The sequence below is a fragment of the Varanus komodoensis genome, unplaced genomic scaffold (genome assembly GCF_004798865.1).
Source record: "Varanus komodoensis strain SLA01 unplaced genomic scaffold, ASM479886v1 scaffold10, whole genome shotgun sequence".
NCBI classification, from domain to species: Eukaryota; Metazoa; Chordata; class Lepidosauria; order Squamata; family Varanidae; genus Varanus; species Varanus komodoensis.
The window spans coordinates 1,536,389-1,559,301 of NW_025335269.1; the positions used below are offsets into that span (position 1 = coordinate 1,536,389).

The 22,913-nt window shown below is 44.6% G+C and overlaps 2 protein-coding genes across 6 annotated transcripts in view; one reads left to right on the plus strand and one right to left on the minus strand.

Moving 5' to 3' along the window:
* Positions 1 to 9,748: 9,748 nt before the first annotated feature.
* Positions 9,749 to 18,683, minus strand: LOC123017593. The gene is given in 5 exon segments (XM_044419040.1): positions 9,749 to 10,322; positions 11,137 to 11,689; positions 11,798 to 14,012; positions 14,094 to 14,366; positions 18,633 to 18,683. Coding segments are annotated over 5 exon segments (3,666 nt in total).
* A 1,177-nt stretch (positions 18,684 to 19,860) lies between these two features.
* TMEM245 (transmembrane protein 245) overlaps positions 19,861 to 22,913 on the plus strand; it is an 86,525-nt gene continuing 83,472 nt past the window's right edge. For 4 of the 5 annotated variants that reach the window (XM_044452376.1, XM_044452382.1, XM_044452388.1 and 1 more), the window contains exon 1: positions 19,861 to 20,500. In XM_044452376.1, the coding sequence (XP_044308311.1) occupies positions 19,946 to 20,500 (555 nt within the window). In that variant the 5' untranslated portion in view covers positions 19,861 to 19,945. Of the gene's footprint in view, positions 20,501 to 22,512; positions 22,599 to 22,913 lie in introns of those variants that run through there. The other variant, XM_044452409.1, reaches the window with a different exon arrangement.

Genomic DNA, 22,913 nt, shown 5'->3' on the forward strand with positions numbered 1-22,913 from the left:
CTTGAAGTTTGCATCTTGACTTTCCTTTTTAGGCTGTGCATTCCAAAATATTAAGATATCGTGAAAGTTGCTAAATACATTAATATTAGCCTCAGTGCATTTTAAGCATCACCCCACAGTGCATTATATACATAATTAAAGTTCATCTTGGTTAAAACGTGTTTCTATCCTGAGCACAAGTGTTAATTCATACTCGCTTAATGTGGTAACACCAATTATCACTTGAAACTACCATCTTCCGTTGTTCATGGCAGCCTTTTTATCATGATTCAGATACGTGTCTCAGGAAAGCAAATATTGTCTACTGTGGCGAGCTTCTAGTATAGGAATAAGCGATCAATGAAATAGATTTTGACTTATTAAAGAAAAATAATACCAACAGACTTTTTTCTTTTCAGTATCCAAATATATGGTTGAGAAATTAAACTATACAGTTTTAAAAGCATTGTGCATTTGTAGCCTCTACTAAATTTGTATCAAAGGCATTTGATCTAGTCACACATTTATACATTCTAATTCTTAGGCAAAGTACTTTATTACCAAAGTGATTGTGCCTTGTTCTTCAAAGTTGGGGCAAAAATCATAGCATCCTAGGGTCAATTTGATCAGAAGCTTCTTAGAAGTGGGAATTATGCCAATCAGGAGCACTGACATTCTGGCTAATATTTTCCCTTCACTTAACTAATAAAATTGAAAGCAATTGAGTTGCTCATCATAATCTATCTGCCTGGCCCTGCTACAAACCTCTGAAGTGGGTGCTGATTTGAAAATTATTTTAAATCATTTGAAGATGATTAAAAAGTTAAATTGGAATTATATTATTTTAAAAGTTCAAAAATATTAAGTAACTCATAAAATTTGTTTAAAATGAAATCTAAATTTAATATATTTAATCAAAGCAACAATTCCAGCATGCTTGAACTTGATCCAGATTTGTGCTGTTGTTTTCTAATTTAAATCAATGGCTTAAATCAGGGCTGCAGCCCTCAGCCTAATTTCAAAAGCCTTTGCCAAGCAATCAGTTCAGATTTAATGCACAAATGATCTGTCCCTCCTCTGGCAGCCTGCTGGCTGGGGAAGAAGGAGAGACCAAAAAAAAAAGGGAGGTGGCAGAATGAGAGACAAAAGGTTAGTTCTACCTAGCTTTGTTTTGGTGGTACCCACAACTGGCTGTGGCCACATCTATGCCAGCATTGCTTTTCTAACAGATTAGCCCTGTGATACTGTGACCTGCAACATAAAAAATGTTCCCCTGACCCTGATTTAAATTTAAGGGTTATGCTCAGAAAAAAATAGTTGTCCTGGAATCCATTTTGCTGGCTTAGATACAAGGCTGCTTCAGAAGGAAACTTAAAATGACTGCATGTCATGTCAATACATGAGATGCAGAAAAATGCAAGAAATGGAGATGGCTTTCCTGCCTGCCTCGATTGGCTACCCATGCTGCTGGACTGCAGCCCCATGGGTTTCTCTGGACCTCTCCCAGATTATGCAGGACACCATTGCTGCTCTCTGCCACTCCTGGTCACTTCCCTGCTACTTTTCCAACTGCCCCCAAATGGTGAGAGCACAGGTTGGGGGTGCGTACAGAAGCAGATGCAGCAAAGCCGTGCCAAGGCAGAAGAGTGCGGGCCTGGTGTGTGGGGAATTTAGTGGATGGATGGTTGCAGTAGGCATAGAGGAATTGGTATTGTGCAGTAGGAGGATAAAGAGGAAGTTGAAGATGATAGGTAGTGTAAGATGAAGAAGGATGTGGTATTGTGGTTTAGACATAGGAAGAGAAGGGGGGACTTCTAGTATGGTCAAACAAATATCTTAATCATGCTGCTCTGTTGTCTCAAAAAATATTTATGGACTTCTACCTGCATAAACAGCTTGATGTTCAGGTAAGTCAAAGGTGAACATTCCAGCTATAAGTGGAGCTAAAGGTAAGGTGGTTGTGTTAACTACATCATAAATAATCTCAGCCTTTTCAGTCAGGGTAGATTTGTCCCAGAGTAGGTAAAGGCTTGAGAAAAGGCTCTGAAAGTTTGTATTAAAATTTTAAATCCTGCAACAGCTTTGGCTAACTTGAATTAAATATTAAAGATAAGATTGTGAAGATGATCATTTAACAACTCATGAATTACAGAAGTTTTCATAGATAAAAACGGCACAGGAGAGAAAAAGAGAGAGGGAAAGAATATGCTTTGACTAGAATGGGAAAAGAAGAATATGGTTAAAGAGTTCCCTCTCCTAGGTGATTAAGCAAATGCCATCCATGAACCCAACATGTGAAATAGGAGACTATCTATCTGTCTATGCATGCACATATTTATATGCCGCCTATAACTGTCAAAAGGCCTTCCTAGGCAGCTTACAAGACCATTAGATCTGTCTTTAACCAAAATTCTCTCTTCAGAATTGGAAGAACGAACATCAGGATCCCAAGGAAGTGCAGAGATTGAATTGGAAATGAAAGGCCTTAGAAAAATGTTTGAGTCCGGCATTAAAGAGCTAAAACAGGAGACTGAAAAGGTCAATCAGCATTTGAAAGTTCTTGAAACAAAAACTGGAAAAATTGAAAGCAAAATCTCACAAGAGAAACAGGATACAACACAAGACATGGCAAATCGATTTGCAACACAGATGAAAGCAGAAAATTTAAAAAAAATGTTGAAGACTTTGGAGGATCGAATCACTGCTAAGAGAGTTAAAACTCAACAGACAGAAATAGTGACCAAACTTAATACAGTGGAGATATATCACCAATCTAACAGAATTGGAAAAAAGGATGATTTCATCGCAGGATCAAAATTGCAGAGCCGATATCTGTGTACATGGAATACCAGAACGAGCATATACAGAATACAAACATCTTAGAAGTGATGTGCTGGAATGGCTTAAAGAAATGCTCCCAGAGGCAAAATGGGAACATGAAGACCTAGAAAGAATACACTGGATTGGTCCTAAGCATAGATCTAGGATGTTCCCCAGATATGTTCTGATCAAGTTTGCTAATTATTATAAGAACTCCTTATGAGAAAGTTGAGAGAGAAGATAGAAACACAGAAACAGAGTGAATCAGAAGGGGTCTCCCAGGCCATCTAGTCTGACCCTGGCTCCAGCCAGCTCCCCTCATGACATGTCCAGCCTATCCTTCAACACCCTCACCAATGGGGCTTCAACCACCTCCCATGGAAGCCCATTCCATACACTGGGGGTACTTTCTGGCATCCACCTTGAATCTTAGTTTCCTGGGCTTTGCTCCATTGGGTGGTGTCCTGCTCTCATCCACAGGGGAAAAAAGGACACAACCAACCACCATGTGACACTCCCTCACATACCTTTATGTTGCTAGCAGGTCCCGTCTAAATCTCCTCAAGGCTGAAAAGACCCAGCTCCCTCAGTCTCTCCTCATATGGCTTAACCTGCAAACCAGCCACCATCCTTGTGGCCTTTCACTGCACCAATTCCAACCTTGCTATATCCCTCTTGTAATGAGGGGCCCAGAACTGAACACAATACTCCAGCTCTGGGCACACCAGAGTTGTATAGAGTAGCAGTAATCTTGATCTAGAAACCACACTTCTGGCTATGCAACCAAGGGTGGCATTCACCCTCTTGACTGCCATGTCAACTGCTGACTCATGTTTAGCCTACATTCAACCAGCACTCCGAGATCCTTTTCACAAGTGCTGCTCTCTTGTCCCCTAACCTGTACTTATGACACCTATTCCTATGCCCCAAGTGCAAGACCTTGCACTTATCCACATTGAACGCCATCCTGTTGTCCCCTGTCCACTTCCCTAGTCTGTCCAGATCCTCTTGGATCCAGAGTACCTGCTCCTCAGTTGTGGCCACCACACCCATTTTAGTATCACCTGCAAATTAGATCAGCAGACTGGTCACCCCCTCTTCCAGGTCATTGATGAAAAGATTGAATGGGATTGGTCCCGGGACAGAGTCCTGGGGGACCCCACTTGTCACTGGCCGCCATCCTGATGATTCCTCACTAATGGTTACTCCAGGGGTCCTCAAACTTTTTCTAAAGAGGGCCAGTTGACAGATGCCAGTGGTGGGTGCAGGCCGGCGGGGAGCACGGGCCGGTGAGGGGGTGGGGTGCGCGCACACATGAGGTGAAGCAGGGATGGGGGGGCATGTGGGGTGAGGCACTGGCTTGCTCATGAGGAGATCAAGTCTATGGGCCTTAGTTTGAGGACCCATGGGTTACTCCCTCTGCTTTTGGTCCATCAGCCATGCCCTAATCCATCAAACAGTGCATTGGTCTATCCCAAAACTCCTCACTTTCTCAACCGGGGTATTATGGGGCACTTTGACAGAGGTCTTGCTGAAATCCAGGTAAACCACATCGACTGCATCCCCTCCATCTAGCCATCTTGAAACCTTGTCATAGAATTCACAAGGTTTGATTGGCAGGACTTGTTTTTGCAGAAGCCGTGTTGTGTGGCTGTCAGCCTCCCTTCCCTTTCTAGGGTTACTAAATCTCTCACTATTATGAGCCTTTCCACTGTCTTTCCTAGAATGGATGTAAGCTAACCAGCCTGTAATTCCTCATGTTCCCTCTACTACCCTTGAAATTCAAAGAGTATTCAAATATATTAAGGTTGTTGTTATCAGAATATGGTGTTTAGGCAGTGATTGAACATAATCAAGATAATGCTAACAAGATATTAAATATAGTTGGGGCTACCCATACATATGAGAGTTTTTTACAGTGGAAAATATAGTAGAATTGTCTCTGATTCAAGGCTTACATTTGTTTTATGAATGGGCCTTGGGGCTTAATAAATGAATTGCAAAAATTGAAGATAAAGGTTGAGAAACAATGTCAGAAGAACATGATCAAGGATACAAAGAAGAAAATGTTGGAGCTGTGGATAGATGTTCACTGACCCAAAGTATTAGTTCAGTGGGACAGAAGACAGTGAAAGCATCAGAAGAAGAAGGTCAAAGAGGTAAAGAAGATAGTGTTGGAATGACTGATGGACATATCCCAACTTGAGGAATTAGTCCAGTGGAAGATGAAATACCAAAACAGGCAGAAGAACAGGTGGTCAAGAAGTGGGAAGGGGCATTAAAGGATGGAGATGGAAGGGTTCCAACATAATATGTTTAACAAGATAATCATTAGTTTAATGGAGACTTTGTCAATGTTATTTACTTATATGCTTATGGATACACACGCACACACATTTGTCTTATGATTATATAATCTTCCTTTCTATTTTCTTTCTCTATATAAAAGGAGGTAGTATAGAATAAGATATAGAAAATAGAGAGACGGTGAGGTAGAGGTATATAATTATGTGTAAATTAGGTAATTAAAACAAATGGGATTGATTAGGAACAGCTATGGAACTGATAGAGTCATTGGGAGCTGGAAAGTGGTGGTTTGTCCCCTCAGTTAAAGTGCAGTTTGGTGATGCCAGGAGATTATCTCTTTGGAGAAAAAGGGAGATATACTAGATCTGTATTTTATTTTATTTATATATTAAAAGCTTTTGTATGCTGTCCTATTGTACAAGATCTCAGGGTGGCTTACAATATTTAAAAAGACAATTAAAACAACAATTTCAATAAAAAACAGAACAAAACAATAACTCACAAAACAAACAGAGCGACTAAACTTTAAAAAATATTAAATTTTAAAATATTGTTTAAATAAAAATGCTTTGGCCTGGTGCAGAAAAGAGTATAAACTTGGCACCAGGCGTACCTCTCTGGAGAGTACATTATCCGGGAACCCTCCATGAAAGAAACTAGGAGAGTAAGTACTCGGAGGAGGGCTTTCTCTGTGGTGGTGCCCAACCTATGGAATTCACTCCCCAAAGAGTTCCGCCTGGCACCGTCGTTACTGGTTTTTCGGCGCCAGGTAAAGACCTTTTCATTTAAACATCATTTTAATTGTTAAAATATATGATCTGGCCAGGGCAACTTCTTCTTCCTTCTCTTTTCTCCTCCTATATTATTTATTTACTTATTTTATACTGATAATTTTAATTTTATATTATTATGTTTGTAACTCAATGTATTTTTTGTATTTTTGTATTTAATGGTAATTTATTATGTTCTATTGTATTTCAATGTATTTTATTGTGTTGTAAGCCGCCCCGAGGCTTCGGCAAGGGGCGGCATAGAAATGTTATAATAAATAATAATAATAATAATAATAATAATAATAATAATAATAATAATTCCAGAGTATGGGTGCCACAGCAGAGAAGGCTCTAATCCTAGTTGATGACTTTTTTACCTCTCTTAGAGAGGGTTCCTGGATCAGGGCTTCTCCCATAGATCTTAAGGGGAGTGAGGGCATATAAGGAAGGAGACGTTCCTTCAGGTATGTGATGGGGTGAAGGAAGTGGGTGGTGGGGGCGGATAGGAATGGGGAGAAGATTATCTTTTTTCCTTGCTTTTTTACATATAGCTGTAGTGGGTGCACAAGGGACTAATTAAACTGCATGTTTTCAAGAGAGTATGGTTAAAACTATGAGATTAAATCTCTGAACATTATAGGTCTAGGGCAGGGGTTGCCAACCTTTAACACTCAAAGAGCCATTTGGACCCGTTTCCCACAGAAAACACCGGGAGTCACAAAACCCCTTTGACATCTGAAATGAAGATAACACTGCATATATCATTTTTTACCTTAATGCTATGTATAAAAACACTATAGTGTGTTCCATTTATGAAATCAATGAACTACTACAGAGAAAACAAATTTTTATTTCTGCATGCAACAAAAACATTTTGAACAAAAAAAAAGATGCTGGGTTGACAGTTACTTTCAAATAAAATACTCAGTGTCTATTTGAGTCCTCCTTGTATTTATGAAATAAAAAGCCGAACATAAATTATCCACCTGCAGCAAACCAAAAATGCCGTCTGCTTCTGTGTGCCCTCATCCTTTTATCACGTGTACTGGAGGGTGCAGTCAGCTGTCAACCTGAATAAAAAAAGGACTAGTTGATACTTTCATACAGTAAGCAGAGTTTCTGCAATACAGCAAATATAAATAATAGTCTGGTGAGATAGTGAACAAACATCCCTCTCCCAATGTAATAATGTTGCTGGATTTTTTATAAGAATCTTCTTAAAACAAGGAAGTAGATCTTTATCTTCATTATGATTTAGCAGTCACTAAAAACTGTTTTTAATCTTACATTATAAACTAGTAGGACTCCTTTCATATATTTTGAATAGAACAGCTTCCTGCAGAGTCAAAGTCAGTGCTAAAGGGCTGCATGCATTAAACAGCAAACCACGTAAGTTTGTCGGTAGTAAAAGCAAATGAATCTACCCACGTATCATTAAACGTTCGGTTTTCTTCAGAAACTTTTTTCTTCTTCGATTTATCCATGGTTGGCCTACCTGGAGGAAAAGTTCAGTATATTGTGAACAGCTCAATAAATCGGCACGTGTCACAGATCGGCGGCTGTGTCGGCACAGGTCGCCGATCGGCAGCTGTGCCGGCATGTGTTTTGAGTGATGGAGCCGCAGCAGAGGGATTCAAGAGCCGATGCCTGGTCTAGGGAGTGTAATTAAAAGGAAATGGATTGAAGTGATGATAAAGCAATAGCAGATATTGTATTTTTACAGGGGACCCATCAGAAAACATAGAAAAGTGAGGATAAATAGAAAAAGATGATATAGGTCACAAAAGATAGGAGGACTGGGTATCCCTAATGTAAACTTATATAGCTTACCAAGTGAGGTGTATACCAGATAATATTTTACAACCCAATAAAATAATTTAGCTAAAATAAGAATTTTCTCAAGTACGTGGAATCTTGATAGATCTTATTTTCAAATATGAAAATAAAAATATTATTTAAAAAGTAGAAAACCCTTTCCTTAAAAATACACAAAATACATTACAAATCTGGAATTAGTAAGGAAAAAATTATGCCATCTATCTCCCCATTATGCCCAATGGTGGGTTTAGAAGGGTTTCCATCAAATTTGGGGGTTATTCTAAGGAAAATATTAAAGAAGAAACAAATGATTAGATTAAATGATTGGCACGTGAATAAAAAGGGGGCGATAAAAGCAATATTAGCTATGGAGACAATAAGTTGGTGATTCATTTAGAATGTTAGACTAGAGAATGGACAAAAAAGACGCAGAGATTATACAAAATTTGAAGATGTGATTATAGAAAAGGAAAAACAGGAGAATATGCAGATGAAAGGGATAGTACATAAATTGATTAGATATCATTAGAAGAACAGGATGAAGATGATTCACTCAAAGCAACATGGAAAAAGAAGATAAAATGTATGTCAGTAAGAATAATGGAATTTTTTAATAAAATTGTATGGAAGTAGTACCTAACCCTGGTGAAATTGAATGGTGGTTTTCAGTGGTTTTCACAGCTGGGGACTGGCAAAAACAGGAAAATCATCTTGGGGACCACTGAGGAAGAAACAAAAAGCACCATACACATAACACAGTATTCTGTGTATTGGTTTCCAAACACAATACCAAACAAATGAAAATTCTCCAAAACAACCAGAAAGTAAGCAAGAAAAAATGCCAACAAAAGAACAAAATACCAAAATCAGTGTGGCATGGCTTCCAGCTGGCTCCCACCGAGCCCTCTTCTCTCCCCATCCCACCCCCCAGTGGCACCAGCACATCCCCTGTAAATGTGATGCCAACTGGGAAAGAGTTGGTAGAGCACAGCCAGACCCTGTGCCAGTCCACGGCAAGCAGGATGCATCCCCCTCCCCCACAGACCAGCAGAAAATCTCCTGTGAACCAGTGCCAGTCCATGAATGCATGGTTGAAAAGCACTGCTATAGATAACACAATCATGAAGTGGGTACTTATTCCATATGTGGTGGAAATGCAAATCTATAATGAAATTTTGAAAAAGATTTTTAAAGAGTGTTGTAAAATATTAAGCCTAAATATAGATATATACCATAAGATTGCATAACTTTCAATATTTGACAAGAAACAATGGATCTGGAATAATAAATAATTAATAACAAATTTAATAACTGCAGTGAGATTACTTATAGTCAAGAATTGGAAAGTAAAATATGAATACCAGTTGTGTGATTGGTACAGAGAAGTTTGGAATATAGCTATATAGCTATTAACAACAAATTAACATGTGAGATCACAGTGAGAAAAGGCCATATAAAGAAAAATAAGTTTAATGATACTTGGGGTATATTTATTGAGTGTGTCTTTTAAAAAGGGAAAGGAGTTGATCCGCCAAAAGAATCATTACAGTTTTGGAAGGGGGGAATGTCCTGAAAAGTCTGAATGAGTTTTCCTTATTTGTAACATGTATCATTGGTGTTGGGGGGTGGGGGGATCATATTATAAGAATTATTTTAATTGTATGTTTCATTGTATATGCTTTTATATTAAATGTAATTTCCTTTGTTTTTTAGATTGAAAATTAATTTTAAAAATTAAAAAAGAGTTAGGAAGGGAGTGTCAGGTAGTAGAGGATAAAGTAGGAAATTGAAGGGTTTTTTGAATCATTCTAGCAGGCAGACACCTTTTTTATTCACCCTATTGGGACTATTGTTGTATTTTTTTTTTTTCTCCCAATGCGTAAGTGTGTGGGTGCTTCAATCCAGTGATTTTGGGTAGTGGGGAGAGGGCACTGGAGGTTGGCCAGGCCAGTGCAGGAGAGGAAGGGATACATGTGTTACTGCTATCCCCTTCTCTGGGCTGCCAGGAGGTAGGGGCGTGCTGTGGGGGTAAGAAGTAAGGTAGCAGCACATCATGGATCATCGCGGGGCCCACCGGGACCCGTAACACAGGTCCCTTGACCTGAGAACTCTTCTAATGTTATAGAGGGGTAGAGCCCCCACGGGCAGGCGCTCCCATAATTCTCCGAGTAGGAGATATTAGCAAAGACGGAAAAGGAGGCATTCACTCCTACCCCAGTGTAAAAAGGGGGCTGAGGACTCAAGCATAACCAACATGTTTCGGTAATGTTTGGGTTGGTCCCGTTGAGGATTTGAAAAACTGCAGACACTAATGTAAATGAGTGGCTGGATGACGGTATGCTAGCAGCCCGGGCCAGAGCACGCTCTGTATGAGGGGAAGGGATGTGGTGAGCGGGGGTGGGGGTCACCACCTGAGGGTGAGGGAGAGCATGGTTGGGTCCCACCGGGCCCCAGGGTCGTGAGATAACCCGTTTCCGAACCGTGAAAAGTATGCCCGGATCAGGACCATACAGATACAAGCGCAGTCCCCAGGTTTTACCTTTTACCCAAGAATCTTCTCCACCTCGTTTGATCTTGAGGCTCAGGGGGTTACGTCTGCTGGTCCCCGCCTGGCCGGCCTGCACCCTTTTCACCATGAGCCAAGGATCCTTATCTTGGCCTTCCACCCAGGTAGCGAAAGTCTTGCAACCCTATCGGGCGCAGTAGAAGTTGGGCGCATCATCGCAAGCGGGGCTCCCATCCGATGGACAGCCATAATATTGCTCCTGCGACAGTCCCCTTGCCAAGGTATCAGTTCCGCATCCATAACCCCAGATCAGGCACCCCCTCCCCCTCAACCGTATCCACCGAGAAGAGGCCTGGGTTAGTCCACCCGGGCGGAAGGAGTTGGCAGAGATCTATGCGGAAGTCCGGGGAGGTATCGTGGGTGTGAGTCAGGACGGTTGCCACTGGCGGGGAGGTCTGCCAATCAGTCTGCAAGGTCCATTCCATGGTAAGTGGCTGGTGTGGGTTCGGGGGGGGGGCAGCCTCCCGGGCAGGCGAGAAGAATCAGGAGGACTGCTGGGAGGAGACCCTTTTTAACTTGACCCGCAGAGGGTCTCGGGTTTGGTGTACCATCCATTGTTCCGAGAGAACCGGTGAGGCAGGCTTTATCTGTGTCACGTGGAACCAGTGGGGTTTTTTGGCCAGTCTTACCGCCGTGGGAGTGGAGAGGATCACCTGGAAGGGTCCTTGCCACCGGGCACCTAGGGTGACAGGGTGAAAGTTCTTTAGCCAGACCCAATCTCCCAGGTTTACATGTGGGGGAGGGTCGGGCGCGGGGTCCGGAGTCTCGGTAGTCTCGCCCATGTTGGGCCGAACCTGTCAGCGAATATCGTGCCGGATGCGATCGAGGGCCTGCAAGGACTCAAGCAAGTTGTGGTTAGACAACTCGGCGCACGTCTCCTCTGCCAGGCGGGGAAGCAGAGGAGGCGGTCGCCCAAATACAATTTCAAAGGGGGTGAACCCCTTCCTATAAGGGGAGCATCGCGTGCGTAGGAGGGCAAACGGAAGGAGGTCCGTCCAGTGACTGCCAACTTCAAGAGTGTATTTTGTTAAGGTTTCCTTTAAAGTCCTGTTCATCCTTTCTACCTGCCCTGAGCTTTGTGGCCTATAGACACAATGCAGTTTCCAATCAATTCCTAGAGCCTTGGCTACCAATTTGGAAGTTTGGGCAATGAACGCCGGGCCATTATCGGAACCCAGAGCTAGAGGTACGCCAAATCGGGGTACAATTTGATGCAGGAGAGTCCGGGTAACGATCAAGGCTGTCTCACCCTTCGTAGGGAACGCTTCGACCCACCCGGAGTGGGTGTCGATGAAGACCAATAAATAGCGATACCTACCTCGGGTAGGTTTTACCTCAGTGAAGTCTATTTCCCAGTGCTCTCCCGGCTGGGATCCGTGATGGCGAACGCCCGGGGCGGTGGAGGGCCGGCTAGGGCCAGCGTTAACTCGCGCACAGGTGGCGCACCCGGAGGTTATGGAATCGGCCAGAGTCTATAGTCCGGGCAGATAGAAATGGGGTCTGAATAACTGACAGAGGGGTCTGAATAACTGACAGAGCAGGTCATCCACATATTGCAAAAGGGTAACCTCGGGATGGGTCTCCCGGAAGGGAAAAAGGTCCCTACTCAGAGCTTCATCAAAGAGAGTAGGGGAGTTCTTGAACCCCTGCGGCAGCCGGATCCACGTAAGTTGACCCGAGAAGCCCTGGTCCGGATCCGTCCACTCAAAGGCGAACAGAGGCTGGCTCACCGGGGCCAGAGGTATACAGAAGAAAGCGTCTTTTAAGTCCAAGACCGAGTACCATTCCCGGTCTGGTGGCAGCTGGCTGAGTAGGGTGTAGGGGTTAGGCATGGTAGGGTGGACAGTCTCTACCCGGGCGTTTACCTCACGTAAGTCCTGAACTGGCCGGTAGTCCTCGGTGCCGGGCTTCTTGACTGGTAACAGCGGGGTGTTCCATGGCAACCTGCAGGGTACTAAAATTCCTGCTTCCAACAGTCTCTGTATATGTTTACGTATTCCTAACTTCACCCTGGCTGGAATGGGGTATTGGGGTTTCTGAAACGGGGTGGCCGAACTGTTGACCTGTACCACGACGGGTGGCTGATGAGACGCCAGACCAGGGGGGTTGTTTTCGGCCCATACTCCTGGAATCTCTTTTTGGAGTTCTTTTAAGGCCTCAGAAGGGCTTTCTGGGACCTGACTTTCGAAGAAGAGATACTCGTCTTGCAAGGGTACAGTAAGCAGAAGGGCAGCAGGCTGCGGAGAGCCCAGGCTGAGGTGAGTGCTGTCCTCTTGGAATGACACCGAGGCTCGCAATTTTCTTAAGAGGTCTCGTCCCAGGAGGGGGAAGGGACATTCGGGGATTACCAAGAAGGAATGAGTTATAGTCCCTTTTCCCAGATCAGTCACATGAGCTGAAATCCAAGGGTACGCCCTGGGTCGCCCCGTTGCCCCTATGATCTGAGTCTTTTCTTCAGTAAGATGGCCGACCCCTTCCCGGAGAACCGAGTGGGCTGCCCCAATATCTACCAGGAAGGTGGTCGGGCGGCCCCCCACAGTTAAGGTTACCAAGGGCTCTCGGGGGCCCAAATTGACAGAGCCCTGGCCCCTTCAGTCTTCCTCAAGAGTGAGGAGACTCTTTCCTTTTGGGTTCACTTTCTTCTTACGGGGACACTCGCTTTTCCAGTGGCCCATCTCCTTACAGTAGGCGCATTGATCTTTTTCTAGGCGGGAGTGACCCCCATTCCTCCGTGGAGTCCCTCGACTTCTATCGCTAGTTTCCTGCATGGTCGCTAAGACGACTTTGGTTAATTTCTTTGTGCCTGCAACTTCTGGGTCCTCACGATTATTAAAAACCTTCTGAGCTATCTCGACTAGTTCACTGAGATTCTTCCCTTCAAACCCATCTAACTTTTGAATCTTTTTCCTAATGTCTGGGGCCGACTGTGTAACAAAGGCTATGTTAATTGCCCTCGCGTTCTCAGGCGCCCGAGGGTCTATAGGTGTGTATTGCCTATATGCCTCAAGTAGGCATTCCAAGAAAGCGGCGGGGGATTCCCAGGGGCCTTGAACTATCTCACTTACTTTAGACAAATTGGTGGGCTTCCAGGCTGTGCCACGGAGGCCCTGTAGAAGAAGTTGGTGGTACCTGGTTAGAGCTCCTTCACCAGCAACTGTATTTGGATCCCAGTTGGGTTGTTGGGCTGGGAGACTCGTTTCCAGAATAACTGGGTCAGTGGTGGGTTGGCCACCTGTGCCAAGAACCTGCTTCCGAGCCTCGAGGTGAATCCGATCGCGCTCCTTGGAAGTAAAAAGAACTTGCAAGAGTTGCTGGCAGTCATCCCAAGTAGGGCGATGGGTGTGAAAAACCGTTTCTAGTAACGAAATCAAGACTTGTGGTTTTTCAGAGAAAGGAGGATTTTGTAGTTTCCAGTTATACAGGTCACTTGTGGAGAAAGGGACATAAACCATAAACGGACGGCCTGTCCCCTGCGCAGGGGCAAGCTCCCGGAGGGGCAACAGAGTGGAGGGCTCAGGGCCGGGATCGGGGGAGACCAGCAACACCCGTTTGTCGCCCTTGCCCCCGGGACCAGAGGACGGCAAGGGCAGAGTGGACTTCGGAGGAACAGGTGGACGGAGACCGTACGGAAGTCCACTCCAGGTTCGGGACGGACTGTGGGAAGTGTGGGGCAGGCTCCCGGAGGCCTGGGAATTTGGGGCATAGGGAGGTGGCTGAGTCCATGTGTCCAGAGGGTCCTCCGGCCCCGTCTAATCATCCGTGAGGATGTGGGGTTTAGTGGATGAGGGGGTGAGGGGTGATCTGACGTGGGGTTCTCCGCCCTTTTTAACCGTAAGGAGAGAAGGACACATGGATCCTGGAAGTTTCCGTTGACACCGTTTAATGTAACTAGGTCTCGTCTTGGCGATGTCTAGCCACGTCTCTACATATGGAATCTGATCTGGGTGTCCAGGATTCCCAAGGATCACAGCCTCAACGTTCCTAACCAAGACCAAATCAAAAGAGCCCTCTGAGGGCCATCCCACGTCAAAAGTGGTCCACTCTAATTCACAAAGGGTCCGGAGGGTCCTTGGCTTGACGGAGACCCCAAATCCTGAAGCCCTCTTAAAGAAATCAGAAAAGTTATTCAGAAGACATTGCAAAGGGGTGGTCAGGACGGACCGACCCTGCCCCATTTTCAAGTCCTGAAAAAAAGAGATTACTGAGACTCTTAAGTGTCAGATCAGATAGACGACAAGACAGACGACAAAACAGACAATCTAAACACACACACAACCTAAACAGGAACTGAGGCTGGGAGCGACGTCTCGCCCCCAGACCGGAAAGTGGCCCGTACGCTGCGTCCAGCAGGCCTTTCTTTCCAATACCAGATCTGCAGATATTCAGAACAGAACAGATGGTGGGTAACCGCCGTCCGCACTTACCAATTACTCCTCTCTCGGCTAGTCAGACGTCCCACCAAACCTGGGTAGAGGCATAAGATGCCTATGGGCCCGTCCCTGGTGTCGGGGGGAGGCAAGACTGATAAGTCTCAAGATCTCGCTGGGGCCTCCAAATGTTATGTCCCGTGGTTTTACTGATGAGACCAGAGACCAGTTGGAATTTTCGAGAGGAGTTTATTACCTGCAGGGACCACACTCGTTAGAGTGCGGTCTTGAGCAGAAGGAAAGCAGCGTTTTTATACTCTTTTACAACTATGCAGGTGCTTGAATAACAGCGAACAATAGGGGAAACCCACTGAGCCCCATTTGCACATTTTTCATGCTAAAGCAAGCGAGGGTACAAGGGCGTAACGTCTGCGGTTATGCTGGAGCGTAGCCTGCTTTGTTTTCAGCCTTGCGTAGCGTGCACATTCGTTGGGGTTCTTGTTCTCATGCGAACAGGACACCCTGATCATGCTTTTTACCCGTGACGAGCCATGCCCTGGCTGCATGTTCGCTTAAGAGGTGGGTTACAACACTTCCCCCAGCCAGAGGATTTCTGGTGACCATGCCAGTCTGCCCTTGAGCTTTGTGGTAGTGTTATTCAGTGTTTTTTTTTTTTTTTGTTAAAACCCCCCCAAAAACTCAAGCCCACGATCATTATCTCACTATCAGATAGCAGGCACAAAAGCAGCCTGCAGGCACTATGTTAATGATGTTTGCTGCTGATCTGCTACATTCAAAATCACTTCGTAAAATCCATTGGGAAAAAGGTGCCGGAACACCGTTCCGATGCATTCTATGACAAAAAAAGCCCTGGTGTTATTTAATGCTAGGTCAGCCCATAATAAAACCTCACTGATCCATGGTCTAATAGTGGATCAGGGAGCTGAGCTGGCTTTTATCATTGAGACCAGGGTAGACAAAACTGGGGGAGTTACTCTGTTCCAGCTTTGTCCACCTGGAGACTTCAGTGCAGCACCAACATCATCCTGAGGGCCAGGGAATGGCCATTGTTCATTGTGATTCCATCTCCCTCTTGAGGCTTCCTGTCTATTCAAGTGCAGACCTAGAGTGTCTTTATCTTGCATTAGGCAATTGAGACAGATTAGGGATTGTAGCTGTTCTAGCACCCACACTGCTGCCCAGTAGCCTCCCTGCCTGTGCTGACAGAGGTAGTCTCTGACCTGGTGTTGAGGACCCCCAGAATGCTAGTCCAGGGGGAACTCAACTTCCACGAGGAGACTGCCTTATCTGGGGCAGCTAAGGATGTCATGGCAGCCATGACAGCCATGGGGCTGTACCAACATGTCATCAGCTCAATGCATGTAAGAGTTCACACTCTGAATCTGATTTTCCTGATAGGGCAGGAAAATGGTAACCTGAGAACTGGGGGACTAACTTCTATCCTCTTGTCATAGTCAGATCACTTCCTTCTGAGCTTTGAACTAATGGTTCCTTTCTCCCTCTGCAGGGGTGAGGAACTCATTAAGTTGGTCCACCCTTGGAGGCTTATGAATTCAAGTGGATTCCAGGCAGTTCTGGGGGATTTTCCAACTGGCAGGCTCACCTGTTGACGCTCAGGTCGCTCTGTGGAATATGGAAATGGCCCAAGAGATTGACATGAGCACCCCCAAGCACACTCTTCCATCTTGTAAAGCCTGACTGGCTCTCTGGTGTATGCCAGACCTGAGGGCAATGAGGCAAGAGGGAGACAGCTAGAGTTCAGGTGGAGAACTTGAAACGAATACAGCCAAACACAGCTTAGTGATTTTTAATGATGGTTCTAATGTTTATATTAGTGCTGCTGCCATTTTATGCATTTATGCTAGCTATTTGATATTAAATCAATATGTTTTCATTGGTTTAATGCTGAAAAAGAAATGGAAAACTTCTATGCAGGCATAACACTGGAAGATAAATAATAACAACAAAATACTACAACCCATCCAGCAAACACCTTGGCAACAGCACCAACACAAATAAAACTGGCTGTAGAGCCTCAAAGTTCAAATTTCCTTTTGAATCCAACTCAAATGAAGGAATCCAACATGTCCTTTTTAAATGATCTGAACACAGAAGAGTCAGCTGCATGCACAGAATCCTCAAAACCCTGGAATAAAATGTCAATTCAACTGTATATACATGAATTCATTATGTGGATCTCCCTCCACAACACAAACATAGGAATTTTACCTAAACCAAGTCACCAAAGGGCCTTAGTGGAAACAGCAGCTCCTGCCTCTTCAGCTTTTCCCCTCTTTTTGATTCAAATTTCTTACAGCCCCATTCTTTCTTAGTTTCACTCCTTTGGACTGAACAAATATTTCATAGGGGTTACCCAAGCATCCAAGCAGAAATTGATAAAACACCAAAACAAGACATGATGATAATCTTAAGTGACTATAATGTGAAAGTAGGAAACAAAGCAGAATCCAATCTTGTGTGAGAATTTGGTCTAGGGTCAAAAACAAAGCAGGAGAGTGACTCATAGAATTGTACAAAGCCAATCACCTATTTATTAGAAATACATATTTGAGGCGACTGATCACACTACTTTATACATGGGCATTACCAAATGGCCAATACAGAAATCAAGCAGACTATGTAACTGAAAAGAAAGTTCTGGAAGCTGTACTCTGACAAAATATGACCAGGAGCAGATTGTCATAGTGACCATAAACTACCAATATCAAAAATCAGCGTAAAGCTGAAAAAGATTACTAGTAGAAGCAAAATGCTGAAATATGACTTCGCGTCCCTGAGGAATTTAAAGAACAGATTAGCATTCGTGAACTAAATTTACTGTGAACCAGAAGAACTATGGATTGAAACCAGAGACATGCAAAGATATAGGGGGAAATGCAAAGGAACAATTCCTGCAACAAAAAAAGAAAGAAAAGGCTTAAATAGATTAGAGAATTCACACTTGATTCACACATGATGGACAGGTAAGAAGAAAAGGTAAAAGGTGACAGAAATAGGGTCAGGATCCTGAATGCAACTTTTCAGTGATTATCACACAGAGACAAAAAATACTATTAGAATGCGCAGTACAAAGAAATAGAAAATAATAATAAAAGAAGGGAAACAGACCTTTTGTCTATGTTGATTTTCAGAGCTCACCAAAGAATTCCAAATCAACCAATTAGACAAGGCTTTGACTTGTGTGGATCATGAGAAGCTATGAATGGTATTGAAAAAAATTATCTTGATTGTCCTGATGTGCAGCTTGTATGGTGGACAAGAAATTAATGTCAGGGCAGAATATGGAGAAATTGAATGGTTACTTACAGAGAAAGATGTGTACTTTATCTCCCTATCTGTTCAAGCTGTATGCAGGTTAAGATCAGAGCAGTGAAAACTGGCAGAAGATATAGCAATAATTTAAGATATGCAGATGATACCATGATACCATGTTAGTGGCATAAAGCAGCAGTGCATTGAAATCATTTCTGATGAAAATGAAAGAAGAAAGTCCAAAGTTAGGATTGTAGCTGGACATTAAAAAAAGCCTTCAGTTGTTCAAGGCTGTGACGTACAGGCCAATTTGGTGGGCATTCATAGGGTCAGCTTAAGTCAGAGACAACTTGATGGTACATTGACAATACAATAAAGGAAGCTGAATGTAGTATTTTATTTTTATTATTAGCATGAAGTACCATGAATATAACTTGGAATTTCTTATCTTCACTATAGAACACTGTTTTCCTTTTCCCTAAGGAAAAGTGAATAGTCGTAGTGGCAGTAGGAAATTAAAATACTAGTGGGGACGGGCTGCTGCCAAAGAAATAACCATGTTAGTTTTGGAGAGCAACGCCAGCAAAGTCTCATGGCATGTTAAACTCTAACAAATATTGGGGTTAAGTTTGAAATGGTCTCCTAAGTCAACCTTCTTCAACCTGGGGTTGCCATCTGATCAGGTGAACTGAATGGCTCCGCTCCTACCTGGTAGACCAGCTCCAGATGGTGGTGCTGGGGTTTATCACTCTGTGCCATGACACGTGTGTCATGGAGTTCCACAAAATTTGATTCTATCCCCCATGCTGGGAGATGTCATCAGGAAGTTTGGGCTGAAATGTCATCAATATGCTGATTATACTAAGCTCTACCTCTTGTTTTCATCTGACCCAGGTGTGGTTGTCTCTACCCTCAACCCTAATCCTGATAAGATGGAAGTGCTGTTGGTGAGTAAACCCCCATTCCAACTGGGAGATTGTAAACCTGTCCTGGATGGGGTTGCACTCCCTCTAAAGGAAGGTTTATAGTCTGGGGCTGCTCCTGGACCCTCAGCTCTCCCTGGTTGCCCAGGAGGACTCAGTTGCCAGGAGCAGTTTTTATCAGCTTTGGATGATTTACCAACTATGTTCCTGCTTGGGTAAGCGTAGTCTTGCCACAGTCATTCACATACTGCTAACTTCCAGACTGGAGTACTATAAAGCACTATACATGGGGCTTCCCTTGAAGACAGTCTGGACCCTTCAAATGATCCAAAACAGGGCATCACAAATCTGATGAGGACCATCTTTTATGAACACATTACATTAGTCCTCCATTGACTTCACTGGCTACCTGATCCAGTCCAGGCTGAATTTTAGGTTTTGACTATGACATATGAAGTCCTAAATGGCATGGGACCACACTATCTCTAGGAAGCGCCCATGGGACCACTTAAACTATTTATATTGACGGCACTGGTTTTAATTTTAATCTCATTTATTAAATTTATTAATGTATGGTTTGTCTGATTGCATACATTGGATTTCATCTTGTTTATTTATAATATTTTTACTGTATTGTATTATTGATATTGATATTTTTAATGTAATGGCCGCCCAGAGAGCATTATGCTAACAGTGTCTTTTCTACAAATTTAATAAATAATAACTGCAGCCCCTATCATCCTTAGCCAGCATGGCCATTTACGTGGCTAGGGTGCTGTGTATACACATTAATTTGTTCTCTGTACAAAGGGAAAAATGAAAAATGGTTGTTGTTTAATAAACCTAGCAACGTCCAAAAGTCAAGCACGGCAAGGTGGAACTGTAGGCGTTGTACGGAACCCAGGCAGCACAGAATTAGGAAGACTACATTTCCCAGAATCGCTTGCTCCCAACTCACCACTGGCCGCTCGGGAAAACTACACTCTCCAGCATTCCTTTCGGAATACTTGCTTTCCTTGGTTTGGCGCGGTTCTCTTCCTTGAGAAGGATCTGAGGGATTGTTGGCGGTGCAAGCAGCATCAGCAGGTCGGCTAAGATATGGCCGAGAGCGGGGACGGCCGTTCCTCCTCAGACCCTCTCTCCGAGCCGGAGCTGGACCCGAGCCCTGGCTCGCCGCCGCCTCTGCCGCAGCCACTCCCGCTTCCGCGCCTGGAGAAGCCGCTGCGCCAGGCCTTCTACAACACGGGGGCTCTGGTGCTGGCGGGGCTGTGCTGCGGAGCGGGCGTGCTCGTCTACTTCATACTGGAGGCCTTCTTGCGGCCGCTGCTGTGGGCCGTGCTGTGTGGCACTTTTTTGCACCCATTCAAGAACTCGCTGACGGCGCTGGGCCGCGGCTGGCTGCGCCGTCTGCGCCGCTCGGGCACGCCGGTCCTCTTGGCCGCTTTTCTGCTGCCTCTCTGTTTTGCCAACACTGCCGCCGAAGCGTTGGGCAGACAGGTGCTGCGGCGTCGCCGGCTCCTCCTCCTCCTCGGTGCCGGAGGACCCGCCTTGTACGGGCTGTATGCCCTCGGCACATCTCTTGGGATCCAGGTCGCGCTTACCCAGGCTGCCCTCCTCATCTGCCAAGGGCTGGACTACTTCAGGAGCCTTTGGGTGAGTGACTGGACGAGCGAGCGGGGGCTTAATCTCTAGAAACTGTGGCCTAAGGGTAGATGCTGGACGCAAGCATTGCATCCAGAATAATTTGCTTTGAACTGGTTAACGGCTTTACGGTTTATCCTTTTCTGTCGTCCCCAGAAACTTTCTGATGCTCTTCAGAATTTGGAAACGCATATTGTCAGGACTAATGCTTTATGAGCACGGCAGAGTGCATCCATTCAATTACAGTCATTTATAACCCCCTTCCCCGGACACACACACACACATGGGGGAGGGTAAGGTCGGAGGATGCAACTTCTAGGATAGCTTGAGCCCCAGCAGTGAGTAGAAAGTGGACTTAATCTGTGACAGAGCTCAGACCTGGTAGATGAGACCTAAAAAGTGTATCTCTAAGTGTCTATAAAGTGTGTCATTTGCATTCCCAGTTGAAGACTCTTATCCTCGTTTACCTTCTCATCTACCTTCTCATGATCCTATCTCATCTCTTGGTTGCCAACCGTTGTGCCAGCAGCATGACAAAATCAACTTCTCTCAGACCCACCTCTGCTAACTCCTCCCTACTGTTCAACTATTTCACTTCCTTAATGATTTGTTAAATTTTTTGATCTATTCTTGCTTTCTTTTGCCCCTTCTCCCTTCTATCTTTGGGTTTCAGTCTGGAGCATGCTGTGTATTTCTAGAGTCTCAGTTTAACTCTGCTCCAGGTATGCACTTGATCTCCTTCAATCTTGTTCAGTCATTGCCATTTTACTGAAACTGTTCTTACAAAAAACATTCATCGTCTTGGTGCAAAATCTAAAGATTCCTTTTCAAGTACCTATTCTTTTCTTCTCCCTGGCTTTGATACAATAAATCACTCTCTTGCTTGACTGATTCTGTGTTCAAAAGGTTCTCTAGCTAGCTAATTATTCTTTCAGTGTTTTCATAGTGGTGAGTTTTTTCACTGCTGTCTTTACTGGGTATCTCTTGTTGATGTTTGTACTGCCTCTACCTGGATGACATCCAGCAGTATATCTCTGTCTCTAAACTATTCACCATTCTTCAGCCCTACATCTCTAACTGAATTAGATGGCATATCCTGACCTCAGTGTATGTCCAAGATCAAAGTTCTCATCTTTCTTTCCACACTCTCATATATTTATTTTCATTCACAGCTTTAACTGTGTTGTTAATGTGTGTTATAATCCCTTTTTTGATAGAAGGATGGGGTATAAATTTAATATTTAAAAATAATAAGGCAAAAATATGCTGATCTTAACAAATGACAGTGTTACTATCCACTCCTTTGTTCTTCATATTCAAGTTATGTTGCTTCTCAAGTCATGTTGCTACTGTAATAGTCCCCTCTCCTGTCTTTCTTTGTCTCACTTTAGCCCTCTCAGCCCATTTAGCATGTTACAGCCAAAATTATTCTCTCCCTTCTGATCACATGATACTGGCTATCTGGGATCCCTATACTGGCTTTCTGGGATCCAACACAAGCTCATTGACCTTCAAAGCCTTCCACATTCTTTCCTTACTGCACCCCTTCCCCCCAATCTCTCTGCTTATATCTTGGGACATCCTTGCCTGTGGCTTCATGTTCTTTCTGCTTACCGTATTTTTCGCTCTATAAGACACACTTTTCCCCCCCTCAGAAGTAAGGGGAAATGTCTGTGCGTCTTATAGAGCGAATGTGTGTGTGCCTGATGCCCGGGACGCTGCCGGCCCGCCTGCACCACGTGGCACCACCTGGCTGGCATGTGCTCGGCGTGCGCTGCTCCGCCCCCCCCCGGTCCGGCGCAGGTGAGAGCTGTGCCGCTCAGGGGGAGCGGTGCGGAGGAGGAGGCGCTGCGGGCTTTAACCCACCGGCTGCACAGAGAGATGGACTGCTCACCCCCACCACCCAGGAAGATCTGCTGCTGCGGAGGAGGAGCCGCGGGCTTTAACCCACCGGCCGCACGGAGAGAAGGACTGCTCACCCCCACCACCTGGGAAGACCTGCCACTGCCGCGCCGCCTGGAAGACCGCCGGCATGCTGCTGGCCTGGCTGCACCACACCTGGCCGGCATGTGCTCGGTGCGCCCTGTTCCGCCCCCCTCCTCAGGCACAGGTGAGAGCTGTTAATCACAGGTCGGTGTGCGTTTTCAAATGGCAACCCGTCTTTTAATGAAGCCCATGGGCAAGTGATGGGGAATGTGCCTGTGATTATCAGGAAGCTTTCCATGGATCCCTCCTCTAAAAACTAAGTGCGTCTTATGGTCAGGTGCATCTTATAGAGCGAAAAATATGGTAATTCCCCTCAACCATCTGAAAGCTTCTTTCTTCAAAATACTGCTTCTGCTCACTTGCTAGCTTGATGTGCTTTAAAATATGCTTGATGGTGCCACTTCTTTAACTTGTTTGGACTCCTTCCTCCTTTTCCTTG